At 37.8% G+C, this 14,688-nt stretch overlaps 1 protein-coding gene across 2 annotated transcripts in view; it reads right to left on the reverse strand.

The window, feature by feature from the left end:
* Positions 1-983: 983 nt before the first annotated feature.
* The window catches only part of LOC129676294 (zinc finger protein 43-like), a 49,689-nt gene continuing 35,984 nt past the window's right edge, over positions 984-14,688 (reverse strand). The window contains exons 2-4 of one of the 2 annotated variants that reach the window (XM_055606634.1): positions 7,851-7,977; positions 7,047-7,142; positions 984-3,497 (exon numbers count right to left, since the gene is read on the reverse strand). In XM_055606634.1, coding sequence (XP_055462609.1) covers positions 1,615-3,497; positions 7,047-7,142; positions 7,851-7,977 — 2,106 coding nt within the window. In that variant the 3' untranslated portion in view covers positions 984-1,614. The remainder of the gene's footprint in view (positions 3,498-7,046; positions 7,143-7,850; positions 7,978-14,688) is intronic. The other variant, XM_055606636.1, reaches the window with a different exon arrangement.

Below are 14,688 nucleotides of genomic sequence, written 5' to 3' on the forward strand. Positions count from 1 at the left end.
TTCTTATACTGCCCAGACCCACAGCCTAGGGATGGTATTGTATGTAGTGAACATTTTGGTTTCTTTAAAAATTCAGTTATGTTATGTTTTTATTTTAATCCCAAGTGTGATATATGGGACTGCTTTTAGTTTGTTCACAGCTGATGATTGTCTTCTGAGGGGCATGGTCTTTGCCAGCCAGAGATAATTAAATTCTAAGGATTCTAGGGGGCCCAGAGAGGAAAAGAACATTTCAAGGAGAAACTTTAAAGAGACAATGCTCCAAGGAAAAAAAAAACTGCTACTCTCAGTTGCTGTTGTTGAAGTTTGATGAGAAGTTGGAGATATCTGAAATGAAGTGAACCCAACAACCCTAGCCATCAGGAAGCAGGTAAAGAGGTATATGTCCTCCATCCCTTCTAACCTTCTTTCTTAGGGTCAGGGTGTTGGAAGGAAGTTAGAGATATAAGGAACCCCAAATAAAATAAACTCCAAAAACAATTGTCCACAATGGGCTGGACCCTGCTGCATTGACTGCAACTCAAGAAAATGTAACTGTCACACTCACAGGCCAATCTGATAGAGATGATTCTTCACTTAAAGTTGCCTCTTCCTAGATGTGTCAGGAGGACAGCCAAGATTAGCTTTCACACCTATGATAGTTTTTTAACTCAGGGGGAAAAAGTAACCTGGGTAAGGTGGTGCACGCCTTTAATCTCAGCACTCGGGAGGCGAAGGCAGGAGGATTGCTGTGAGTTTAAGGCCAGCCTGGTCTACAGAGCAAGTCCAGGACAGCCAAGACAACACAGAGAATCCCTGTCATGAAAATAAATAAATAAATAAATAAATAAATAAATAAATAAATAAATAAATAGATAAATAAATAGATAAATAAATAGATTAGTAAAAAAAAAAAAGAAAGAACATAATTCTATACACAACATTAACAACGCACTAAGAATTTCATATTCTAATAATGTATTATATGACTATGGGGGGAAAAGACTAAAGTCTTAGACTCCATCTTGTTCTGATAAAAATCACCCAAAGTTATCTTTTTGCTTTTCAAAATTGAGCTTCTAATTTGGATTTATAACATATTGATGTCTTCACAGATGAGCTATCATCACGATTCCAAAATCTCTAATGAGTTTTTCTATCACACCAAATATTTCCCTATGAATTATAAGTAGCATTTGATGCTTTCCTCAATTCTATACAGTTCATGGAATATGTTTCTTATGATAATTCCCTTATGTCTCTTAAGATTTGCATGATGTACAAATCTGATTGCACAGTGCTTTTTACTGTAATAGTTTGCTTTTCTCAGTTTTATTTATTTGACAATGTTCCTTCCCAAGACATTATGCATGTATAAAGTTCTATTAGAATTCACTAATGGTTAATGAGGATTTCCCACATTACTTGCATTTGTAGAATTTCTCTAAAATGTTTGATATTGCATAATTATAGAATGTTCAATACAGCCATCTTCTTCACCATTACAAGATCTCTCCAGTATGTAATGGTGAATGTTGAGTAAGGATTAAACTGTTATTAAAGCCCTTCCCTTACCCATTCATTTCTAAAGTTTCTCTCATATGAATTCTTTAGTGTTGAGTTATCAATAAACAATTATGGAAGGGTTTGCAACAGTGTTTGGAATAATCTAGATTTTTCTCTACTATGAATTCTGCAGTTTTGAGTAAAGTTTGAACAATTTTGAAAGGCTTTGACACATTGTTCACATTTGTAGGGCTTCTTATCGGTATGTTGCTTAAGATTTGAAGAAGAATTAAAGGTCTGGCCACATTCTTCACATTTGTAGGGTTTCTCTCCAGTGTGAAATTCTTCATGTTGAGCAAGACTTGAAGTATAATTAAAGGCTTTGCCACAGTCTTTGCATTTGTAGGGTTTCTTTCTGGTATGAATTCTCTGATGTTTTGACAGCATTGAATGAATATTAAATGTCTTTCCACATTCATCACAGTTGTAAGGTTTCTCTCCAAAGTGAATTCTCTGATGTCTAGTGAGCGTTGTGAAAACACTAAAGGCCTTGCCACATTTTTCACATTTGTAGGGTTTCTCTCCAGTATGAACTCTCCGGTGAACAATAAGGCCTGAACAATTAGTAAAAGGTTTGCCACACTCTTCACATCTGTAGCGCTTCTCTCCAGTATGGACTCTTTGATGCTTAACCAGATATGAAGAACATTTAAAAGCTTTGCCACATTCTTCACATTTGTAGGGTTTCTCTCCAGTATGGATTCTGTGATGCTTGCTCAGATATGAAGAACACTTAAAAGCTTTGTCACATACTTCACATTTATAGAGTTTCTCTCTGGTATGAATACTTTGATGCTGCTTAAGGCGGGAAGAATAGCTAAAAGATTTGCCACATTCTTCACATGCATGGGGTTTCTCTCCAGTATGTATTTTTTGGTGTTGAATTAAATTATAAAAATTACTAAAGGCTTTCTCACATTCTTTACATTTATAGGGTTTTTCTCTACTATGTGTTTGCTGGTGTTTCATAAAAGTTGAAAAAATGCTAAAGGGTTTACCACATTCTTCACATCTGTAAGGTTTCTCTCCACTGTGGACTCTTTGATGCTTACCCAGATATGAAGAACACTTAAAAGTTTTGCCACATACTTCACATTTGTAGGGTTTCTCTTCAGTATGGAGCTTTTGATGCTTACCCAGATATGAAGAACACTTAAAATCTTTGCTACAGACTTCACATTTGTAGGGTTTCTCTCTGGTATGAATATTTTGATGCTGCTTAAGGCGGGAAGAATAGTTAAAGGATTTGCCACATTCTTTACATGTGTATAGTTTCACTCCAGGATGAATATTTTGGTGTTGAATTAAATTATAACAATTATTAAAGATTTTCTCACATTCTTTGCGTTTATAGGGGGGCTTTTCTCCCCTATGTATTTGCTGGTGTTTCATGAAAGTTAAACAAATGCTAAAGGCTTTCCCACACTCATCACACTTATATGGTTTCTCTCCAGTATGAATTCTCTGGTGGTAAATAAGGTTTACAGAACAGTAAAAGGCCTTGCCACATTCCTTGCATTTGTAGGGTTTCATGCCAGTATGGATTCGCCGATGCTTATACAGATAAGAACAGCTAAAGGCCTGGCCACAGTCATTGCATTTATAGAGTTTCTCTCCTCTATGAATTTGTTGGTGCTGGTTCAGTCTGGAAGAACAGTTAAAAGCTTTGCCACATTCTTTGCATTTGTAGGGTTTCTCTCCAGTGTGGATCCTCTGGTGCTTAGAAAGAATGCAGTGGACATTAAAGGCCATGCCGCATTCTTCACACTTGTACGGTGTCTCTCCAGTATGGATTCTCTGGTGCTGTTTAAAGCTGGAAGAATAGTTAAAAGGTTTGCCACTTTCTTCACATGCACAGAGTCTCTCTCCAGTATGAATTCTTTTATGTTGAATAAGGACTGAGTTCCTATCAAAGACCTTCCCACAGTCTTTATATTGATAGGGTTTTGATCCTGTTTAAAAAAAAAAGTATTGAAATATCAGTAAAAGCATACCACCATACTTTATATTTATACTGCTCACTCTTAATGTGAATACTTAAAAATTGTGATTTCATTTTGACACAAAATTAAGCATCATATAAATGCAAAACTATAGACATTTGCACACCCATATTTCCAGTAGCCTCATTCAGAAACTACAGGTATAAACAACATAATCCACTGCTGTACTGAGACTATGAAGACAGTGTGAACAAACAAATATGGAAAACTATTAAAGTTAAATAGCCAGACTTGATATAACACCTAACTAAAAACTTCTTAAAGGGCATTGTATTGATGGTCTTAAATGGAAACTCAAAGTTGGAAAACATGTCAAACAGGGAGTCAATGGCAATTGTGTTAGGTTAGTTGGAGGTAAAATTCAAAATACTTTTAAGTATATGGTTTAAGTTTTCAAAGCTATGAAATTATATAAAGATTACTGTATAACACATTTAAACAGATTTATGAAATCTTTAAGACAATGATACATTTTGCTGACAATGACATAAAAACTTAAAAATAAAATTATTAAAACCTTTTTAGTTCATCTAGAAGTGACATAAGTTCTGATAAGGGAACATATCTGTCAGTAAATACAAAAGTTACATAAATTCTGGGAACACTCATTTAGAAGGCTACAACAACTATTGAGTAACCAATGAAGAGACGACATACATAAAGCTTGAAATTAGGAATAATATTTTATAGTCAAATGATTACATCACTTTCAAAAGACCTACGCATCTTAATGTCATACATTATCCTTAAAAAATAGAGTAATCAATAGTGTCATCTAGAAAATATATTGGGCACAGGGAAGCACATTATCACATAATATAAAGAAGTATAGACTTAAAAATCAAACACAGATAATAGAGTTGCAAAATAAGAAAAATAATCATTTTGGGATAAATGTTTGAAAGACTATCAAAAATATACTAAACAAATCTTACCAATATGTATACTTTTCAGCTATGACTACACACTTACAAAGCACAGAACTTTAAAATACTGTCACTAAGTGTGTGGCAAAAATAAATAAATAAAATAAACACAGCCCTCATAAGAATGCATTATAGGGCCAGCAAGATGGCTCAGAAGGTAAGGAGCACTGACCCCAAGCCTGAACATCTCCTCTGTATCCCTCGACCCACATGGTAGAAGGAGAAAATCAACCCTTGAATTTTGCCATCTGCCCTCAAAAGGAGCAGTGTCATGTGCACACAATGAGAGCTCTGATGAAACTGGGTCAACTATTGAGCATATAAATGTAATTAGAGGTGCTCATCTGTGGGGTACTGTGTTCCTAAGGTTAGAAATATGCAACATTTTCTAATTCATAGAAAGTAAAGATAAGTCTGTTATAATCTAGACCCTCCCAGGAAAAATAAAAGGACTGGGAACAGGGAGACAGCTCAGCAGTTAACATGCCTGCCACACAAGAATGAGGACTGGAGTTTGGATAGCCAGAACCTTTGTAAATGCAGGGTGAGCATGGTAACTAGCTTATCATTCCCAGCTTGGAAGACAGGGAAATCACTAGAGCAAACTGGCTAAGGAGACAAGCTCTGAGACCCTGACTGAGAGACCCTGCCTAGGGAGAATAGGGAGAAGAGCCATCAAAATAGAGATTCGCAACATCAACGTTGTTGTGGCACAGTCCAGGAAAGGGGAACTGTAGCAAGCAAGTGAGCCTCCTGGAGACACCCACCATTTTTGCATAGCTGTGATGGGTATACTGTTATGAAGCATGGACCCCAGGGATTTTGTCTCTGGGTTGCTCCTTACTGCTGATGTACCTTTCCATGCTTGCCAGTTCTGTATTTCTCATACATCTAGCATGATACAGCTAGAAGTGAGGAAATCCTCACCCCCTATATAAGGTCTAGTGTGATTATTTCCTGGGTGACAGCAGACTGATTTGGGCAATTTTCTTGCAGAACAATATGAAAATGAACTTTATAAAATAATGTTGTTTAGATGAATTTATTTTGTAAGTCCTGATAATAATTTTATAGAACTCCTGATTTGATTCAAGTAATTTTAAGCCCTTCTGCAGAATAGCAAAAACTGCATAGGTAGTTCTGTGAGACTTCTTGTGTCACAAGCATGTAAATTGCTCAAGGAAGAAGAACAGGTTTGGCACAGATTTATTATCAAGAAAAAAATTCATGCTAAGTTAGATCCAGGGATGCAGTCACAAATCTTGATTTGTACCATGATTTTTTAAGGCCACAAACATGGATGATTAACTAATCTAAGTATACAAGACTTCAAAAACAAGTATAAGACAGATCACTTGTTTCTGGGTAAAACCCTTGTTAACCTATGACATAAAAACCTATTGCTTTGAACTTATAATGGCCTTGTGGAATGGAAGATACATAAAAAACTATTGCCTTGAAATTATATTGAGCTTGTGAAATGAAAGACAGATAAAACTATTGCTTCGAACTTATAATGAACTTTTGGTGCTAAAAGATAGATAAAGACTGTTTAGTCAGATGCAAGTTTTAATAGAAAAACATAATCAATAATCCTGCTGTAACTCCCTCTTGTGTAACAAATTTTTGATGATTGCTTTTATGGCTATGAGGTAATTCTTCTTAGGTAAAGAACTTCGTTTTAGGGAATATAAAAAGGCTAAGAGAGAAAATAAAGTGTGGTTATTGCAGGAGTTGGAGCTTTGCTCCCCCACCATCCATCAAATATATGTCTGTCAGTCTGATTGTCTGTATGTCTGTGTGTATGCGTATGTGTATGTATGTGTGAATTTGTTGTAGCACATTAGAGCCTGCCTTTGCTTCATCGACCATATGTGTATGTGTGTGAGTGTGAAATTTTGTTTCCCCTTTTTCTTTTCTCTATCAGCAGCCTATGGCAGAAGCCAGAAGCTCTGGCTCCTTCTCCTCTCCCTTTCTCTTTAAGTTTATTACTTCAACCAGCAAAGACAGCCACCAGAACCTGCAGGTCCAACTGTTAAAGAGTCAAAGAAAGTTCAGAGTTGCTCTGCAGAAGCTGATAACCAGTTACAAAGTACTGGCCCTGAAACGTAAAGAGATATTAGAGCTTTTCACCAGGCACAAACAGTGTTGGCCCCGAGAAGCCCCAAGAAACCAGCTTTTTGGACCCTTTCGGAGAGTCGACGTCCCACCTGGTTAACCCTGGTGTCAAAGCCAGCCTTTGACATTGGTACACCAAAGCACATTCATACATGTGAACCTGTACACACACATGCACCCATACACAGGCAAAGATACACATGCAAATTTGAATACAGACAAGAACACGACATACACAGAAACAAGAAAACAAATTAAATAAAGGACGTTGGAACTCACTGTAAATACATACAAAGCTTCTTGGAAAGGAATAGGATTATCATGGTAAACATCATGCAGGAAAAAAACATTTGATAGTAAACAATGTCTACCAAAACATAACTTCTCAAAACACATTTTACAAATTGACTTGTGATTTGTAGACTTTGAATGCTTTTCATTCATTCCTACACACCTGAATGAATGGCAGCTACTGCTTCATTCTTCACACTCCAAGGCTCTGTACTTTGCTCCAGAAATGTGACCAGGTATGGCTTAGAGAGAGCAAGACCTGTTTGGAAAAAGGAACAAGATGCTTAGGTGTTTTCTCCTGGAAATTAACATTTGAACCCAGTTCTGTGCTTAGAAGGAAAGAAAAAAAGATGATTAAAGATCCTGGAAAATTCTGTCTCTAAACATTTCCTGAATGACAGGATGCTTAGGAGTCATTTACAACCTGCATATCCTGAGCCTCATTACAAGGAAAAGTATTAAAGCTAATGGGTGAGACATTTTCTTTAACACACATGTTCTGTGCCTCATCCACTAAGCTTCTGACATTGACCCTACAGGATGAGTACTTTGAAAACAAATCTATAAAAAAAAAAAAAATCACAAAAAAGTTCCTTGGCTATATCAGCAATGCTTTTAAACTGGGCATATAAAACAAATCAACACCTGGATAATGGTGGTGCACCCCTTTAATTCCAGCACTTAGCAGGCAGAGGGCAGACAAATCTCTAAGTTTGAGGCCAGACTGGTCTATAGAGCAACCCTGTAGTGACCCTACACAAAGAAACCCTGTCTTGAAAAACCAAAAAGAAAAGAGAGAGAGGAAGAGGAGAAGGAGGAGTAGAACCAGAACCAGAACAAGAAGAACAAGAGCATAAAAGGAAAAAAGTAAACAAAAGCACAAGCTCCCATAGGATAGTCTGTCTAGGCAGGGAGGCAGTCACATATTGACTGTGAAATAAGAGCTCATGACAGAAGTGATCCTCACCCAGGAACACAAGGTTACTGTAATTCTCCAGCATCACTTCCTTATACAAGTTCCACTGAGCAGAGTCCAAGCATTCACACTCATCTGCAGAGAAATCAATGGCTACATCTGTGAATGACAGAAGTTCCTGAAATAAAATAAATGAATAGCAAAAATTAATTAAATAAGACAATAAAGTAAATATCAAAGTCGGCAAGCTTGCAGTCACAATGCCAAAGGTGAAGGGAGATCTTGAAATATTTCTGAAATTGCTATGTAATGTTAAATAGATTCTTCAAAATGAAGTTTTACTATCTTTACTTAAAAGAAGAGATAATGACATAAGAGCAAATAAACTTACATGAATGTAATTTTATGAAATATAAAGTGTAAAATTTAGGCATCCACAAATACAGGCATTTAGTGTAGTATGCTTCCATTATATGCCAGACATTAGGATATTCTCACAGGGTAAAGACACAGTAATATGGTTGGAGCTGGTCTTTGCTACTTTGTGGGTTCTTTCTTCCACCTTTTTCCACCCTTGTGCTGTCTTTGCTACTTTGTGGATTCTTCTTTCCTCCACCCTTCTTCACCTTTTCCCACCCCTTCATGCCCCCTAACACAAGAATAGGAAAGAATCAAGGATAGAAGGGAGTCAAAAAGATGAAGAGATCCCTGAATCCAGTTTCTCCTTTCTTCTTATTTCTTCTTTAAGTATGACTAATAACAAACCTCAACCAATACCCCCTGAATGACCAACTATCACCAACGTCACCACTCAGGGTCCTAGCATTTATATACCCTCTGAAACGTTCCTAGAATTCCAAAGATCACACAATCACAGAAATTATCTGCAGCTAGCAAAAACACGCCTCTGCCAGAGCACAAGAGAAATCATAGTCAGGTGCTGCGCTCAGCCTGAAGCAACCCCATATCCTACACCTGGGATTAAAATAAAAACACGTTCTTATGATACTGCTGTTTTTTTAAGACATCAAAATTCCAAAATTGTCACTACAGAAGGAACTTCTCAACACTTGGTCCACACTACCCTGAGGTGAAATATAGTGAATGCAGACCCTGATGCAGCAACTCCGGGCTGACGTTTCTGAGTACACAATCACTTCACTGGGGAAGCAAGGACAAGTGCACCATGGGACATTGGTCTGAGCAGACAAGCGGGCAATAAAGGAAGAATTCAGAGATAAAATGCAAGTGCAAGAATTTTACACATTTACACATTTAAATCCAGCAAAAATAGCATTTTGAGTATTTTCACACTGGGAACCTAACCTTTATATACACTACATGTAATTGTAATATTTTTCTTTCTCCCTCCCTCTGTCATGTATTCATGTATCTGCTATGTTCCTAAAACAGATTTTGAACTCATTACTCAATTGCATTGCTCTTCAAAGGTCCACTGTTATCAACACATGACATTACACTTTATTTTTTCTCTTATGTTTAAATTTTCTACAATTCAGCTCACCTGTTCTTTTTATCTTAGTGTACGAAGTTTCAAAATGATCTATGAGGATAGCAATATTTCTATTGTTTATGATTAGCTTATAAAACGAGAGATTTACACATTAATGAAGGGTTATGTGATATTAGATAAATGTTAGGTATATACTTTGTTAGGTAATGCTAAATGTATACTTTGCATGGTTTTTAAAAAAGTTTTTAAAAATTACTTTTATATTTAAAATGTTCAAAACCCTGTCTTTCAGGCTTCTGAAATACAGACTACAGGATTGTTATATACAGTCACAATTCTGTGCAATAGTATCCTAAGCGTTGAGCTCCTACCTAACTGCACTGTGCACCCAATGATCAATACTTTCCTTGCCTTGCCTCCTCAGGTCACTTGGCTCATTGGAAACACCCATATTATCTTCAGTTTCCATGAGATCAAATTCTTCAGAGTGTGATATGGCTGAGATCATATGCTACTTGTTTTCCCAGGTGTGAAACAATAATTCCATCTATGCTGTCAGAGTCAACTCCATGATTTGAGGCTGAATAGGACTGCACTGCACATGTGTGTGTGTGCATCAAGAACATAGGTAGCACCTCTCCCTTGCTTTCTCTGCAGGATTTTCTGCATTTTCCCCAAAGGTTCCTGATAGTGATGGTAAAGTGCAAAGTCACAGGGTATCCCACAGCCTTATTCTCATGTGACATGAGCAAAGCAAAGCTATTAGAAAGAATCGTGAGTAATGGCAACATTGATACTCAGTTGATGCCAAAGTAAATCGGAGGAGCCATTATGAAAACCACTGTCCACATTCTTCAAAAACTTAAACATATAACTAACTAGCTAAATGATCCAGCTACTCCAATCCCACTTAAGACACCTCCAGAGGAACTGAACCAACCTGGCATTTCCAGGATAAAAGTAACTTAATCATGGTGGGTAGCCTTGGTCTTGATATTTGCAGATATCCAGTTTCCATGACCCTGTCGCTTATGGGGTCTCCACTGCAAATGAGGTAGCACTGTCAACAATGGCCTTTCCAGGCTTCTCACAGTGTTAAGCCCTAGCTGCTCTCCATCACCTCTTCATTACTTCAGAATCATGTGGGAGACTCACACTACCTAGTCCAGCTGCTAGCTTGAAATGCAGTCTTGGAGCCCTCCAGCCCACAGCTCTGTGTGCTGAGGAAATTTGCACAGAAGATAGTACCTCAGTGATGCTGGCCTCTTTCTAATCACAGCTGATTTCTCAGTCTTAGTAAACGAACACCAGTTGCCCCAGTAAAGTAATGGGCTCATGTAAGGAGTGTTGGTCTTTTGTAGAGGTAGGCAGATCTCTCTGAGTTCAAGGATACCCTGGTCTACACAGAGAGCTCAAGGCCAGCTTACAGCTGCATGGTGAGACCTTATCCAGTAAGAATTAAGACATAAACCAAAGTAGGAAAAATGTGTTAAAAGAAAACATCCCCCAGATTTCCTGAAGAATGTATTTATGTTATCTGAAGGGAAATACATAAAGACACATCAAGAAAGTGACTACTAAATAAGTGAGGTCATCAACAAATCAACAGTGAAATACAGTAGGAAAAGAAAAGCAATAGGGCTTAACATGACATACTGGATGGCCAAATACAAATACAGGAGGCCAACCCAAGACCCAAGCATATGAAAGAAAGCCTGAGACAACATGGTGGCCTTCCTCACACAAGAGGACTGTGAAGAAAATATATATATAAAAAAAAAATTATGAGACACAAAAAGTGGGGGAAAGGAATAAGAAGCCAGACAAGAGGACACAAGCCAGTAATCCTACTACTTGGGATGCAGAGGCAGTGAGTTTAAGTTCAAAGGTAGATTGGGTTATAGGAGATCCTCTCTCTAAAATCACCAACAAAACAAAGTAAAACAACAACAACAACAAATACAACAATCACAAAATCAAAGACAAAAGAAAACAATTTTAAAAAGATGTTTCAAACAACAATATTTAAAGAAAGTATAAACAATATTCCAGAGTTCCAACAACTATCTCCTAGTAACCAGACTGGTTAGCTTCTGTCAATTTGACACCATTTAGTAAGAGGAAACAAACAAACAACAACAACAAAAAAAAAAACAGCCACCAGCAGATTGATCACTGGGCAAGCCTGTAGGTTTGATTAATGATGTATGGGGGAGGGGGGAATACAAAGTGAATAAAGTGTAATTAATAAAGAAAAAAGAATGATGTATGGGGAAGGGCCAATCTCATTGTGGGTAGAACCAGTCGTGGGCATATGGTCCTGGGTGGCATAAGAGAACAGGCTGAGCAAGGATGTGGAACAGCCAGTAAACAGTGTTCCTCAATGGCCTCTGCTTCATTTTCTGCCTCAGAATGTCAGCCTTGAGTCAGCCCCGGACTTCCCTTCATGATGGAAGTGAAATTAGCTCACTTTTCCCCAAGTTGCTTTTGGTCATGGTCTTTATCGAAGGAGACATAACCCAAACCCATAAACTGTTACCAGAAGTCCAGTGTTGCTGGGGCAGATTGGAATGTGTTGTTAGTAATAGAAATGTGAAAGGAATTGGGCACTTCAGCCTGGAATGTTCATTGACTGCATAGAGCATTATAGGCTATTCTGTGGGAATACAGAAGAAAAGAATTTGAAGAACTATGCAGATGAAGGATGCTTGGCTTGAGAATTATCTATCAAAACCATTCCTGTGAAACTTTGAATTAAGAACCTATGATTTCTTTAGTCAGCTGGGGCTAAAGAATGAGCTGTGATTAACAAGAGACTAGCACTACTGACATGAGCTCTTTCCTGGGATGGTTGATGCTGCTTCACTGAGACTGAAAAATCGGTTGTGATGAAAATGACAGCATTGAGCTACTATCTTCTGGGAGTATTTCTTCAGGGTTCTTTGGATGTTGGAACTGGCCATTGGGATTAGCAGACGAGCTATAAATCCCCAGGCCCAAGGTACGGAAGATGTTCTTGCTGCCTCCTTGGGAGAATCTCAGTTCTCATTGGTTTTGGTTTTGGAGAGTGCCTGGGAGCTCTCAAATTGCTTCTTTGGTTCTGGATCCAGCAAACGATACCACCACATTTCTCTGGTTGACCAAGTTTTCCCTGGGATCATTAGTGTCTTTTTGTGAATGTCCTTGTCTTTTTTGTTGTTTTATGGTGGGTCTTCTTAAATTGATTTAACCATGGGTAAAACTTGAGTTAGTTCTAGGCCAGCAGAGCCGTGGGTTATGGTGGCTCAAGCACAAGCCGCAGGTCCCTGGCAGGGCAGGTTGAGCCATGGTGCACAAACTCTGCTCCTCTAGCCTTCAGCTGTGGGTAGAAAAAGAGGCTGCTGGGAAGGCAGGCAGGCCACCAACAATGGTCATAGGTGTACAAGCCTGGCGTCTGGGAGGAAAAAATGGTGGCAATGGCCACTTCTCTTCGGGGTCAGCATGAGTAGGCAAAGGAGAGAAGGCACACCAAGGGATGGCTGCAGCATGTGGTGACCTGGCCACACTGCTAGCAAGTAACAAAGTGCTTGAATTTACAGCTGGAGAAAGTAAGGAAAATTTTGTCTATTTAGTTTTAAATGTATGTATGGCCTTTACATGTTTATTTCTGACTGATGTTAAATGGTTAACATGCTCTGTATGTTTTGGTTATAGATTAACAATTATTGGATATAATTAAAGTTTAAATTCAAACTCTTGTTTAAAACATATATGTGTGTATATGTGTTTGTGACATCTATAGAAGCACAGATGTTTTTAAATAGCAATTATATGGCCTGCCACAGAATGCAACGCCGCCATCTTGAAATTGCCACATGGTATGGCCAAGGGTAAAATTAGTCATAATTTTAGTCTTAGTCATAATGAATTCGATTTATCATTCTATCTCCCTTTAGACTAAGAAGACAAGTCTCATTTTAAATGGTATTTATTTTAGAGATTGCATTGTTTACACTAGTAAAATTTGGTTTTGACTTTTAAAATTGTGATTATGCGTTCTGACTTCACTCCTAAAAAGTGTACTTTATTTTGATATTGCAAAAACAGATTCTTCTAAAACTATGTTTAAGGCTATGAAACATTTTAAAATTTATCAGTAATTTATAATAATGTCTTTATGGAATATATATGTATATATATATTTCAGGATCATATTTTTGAGGCATGCTGTATATGTGATTCAGTCCTGGCTTATAAAGGTCTATTCAGATTAACAGGCTTCTTTGAAGTGTGTATCTGGCTGCCAGTTCCTGAATGAATGGATTAATGCTGTTTCTTTCTGGCTGATAGCTTTGGTATAGTTCAAGTACAGTTTTTAAATTATTCTATACTGTTCTATTATGCAGTTGGTTCTAAAACTTATTTGATTACAATGTTAGAACTTGGTTATGGGAAACTATAAATGCTCCACAGTGCTATACTGTGGGAGGCAGCGACACCTAATGGCTATGTTTTAAATTGCCAGTCACAGTCTGTAACAACACATAGCTGGCCACCATGTTGGGTCAGGGATAACGAGGGGGAGCCATGGTTTTACCACCATCTTTATTGAGAGCTGCCAGCTATGTTCAGTTCCCTGTTTAGTGCTAAGTGCAACTTCTGTCCTTTAAGCTTTTTTTGTTCGGTTTTAATACAGTGTGGTAGGAACAGCAAGATTTGCCAGTCCTCTATGAACTGTACGATTAAAAGTTTTGCTTTGATTTTAGTTCAGAAATATATTTAAAGTCATGCTAATGGCTGCAGTTGGTTACAAGATTTAGCTTTGCCTAGTCTCTTGTTTATGTTTTCAAGGTTAAGCCTAGGATGGGTAACTACAAAGTTTGCTTATGTAGATCTACTTGAAATAGATATGGTCCTAAAACACTTATCTAAGGAAAATTCCAGAATTGGAGATTATAACATTCTGTTTTTAGAGCAGCTAACTAAAGACAGACAAAGATAACTCAGATATGCTGGCCCTCAAGCTTGTCAGAGATCTGATGAATATGGCATTTAATGAATGTAGGTTTTATTATGACAGAGAGTCCCAAAATCATGGCAGTAGCTCTAAACGGTCTCTGAGAAGATTTGGGCACGACAGATGACATCGACTCTGGATTGTGGTATGCTAACCACTGGGTGAGACTGCCCCAACTAGCCCACTGCTCGGGCCCAGCCTAAACTGTGGACAAAGCTGTGCACACCTGGAGAGTCATTGTTTCACATTGCTGAAGGCAAGGTAAGATCAGTCTCTCATATTCTTTCTCCACAGAAACAGGTTCTCATCTTCTGTCCCTGATGACTAGACTGTGTCTGCTCATGATGCCATGAGACCACAGGAGCCAAGGATAACTGCCTAGGTAATAGACTGACTAGTTGTCTCTGTCATTTTTATTG

Source organism: Psammomys obesus, unplaced genomic scaffold (genome assembly GCF_907164565.1).
Source record: "Psammomys obesus unplaced genomic scaffold, mPsaObe1.curated_primary_1811, whole genome shotgun sequence".
In the NCBI taxonomy this organism is placed as follows: domain Eukaryota; kingdom Metazoa; phylum Chordata; class Mammalia; order Rodentia; family Muridae; genus Psammomys; species Psammomys obesus.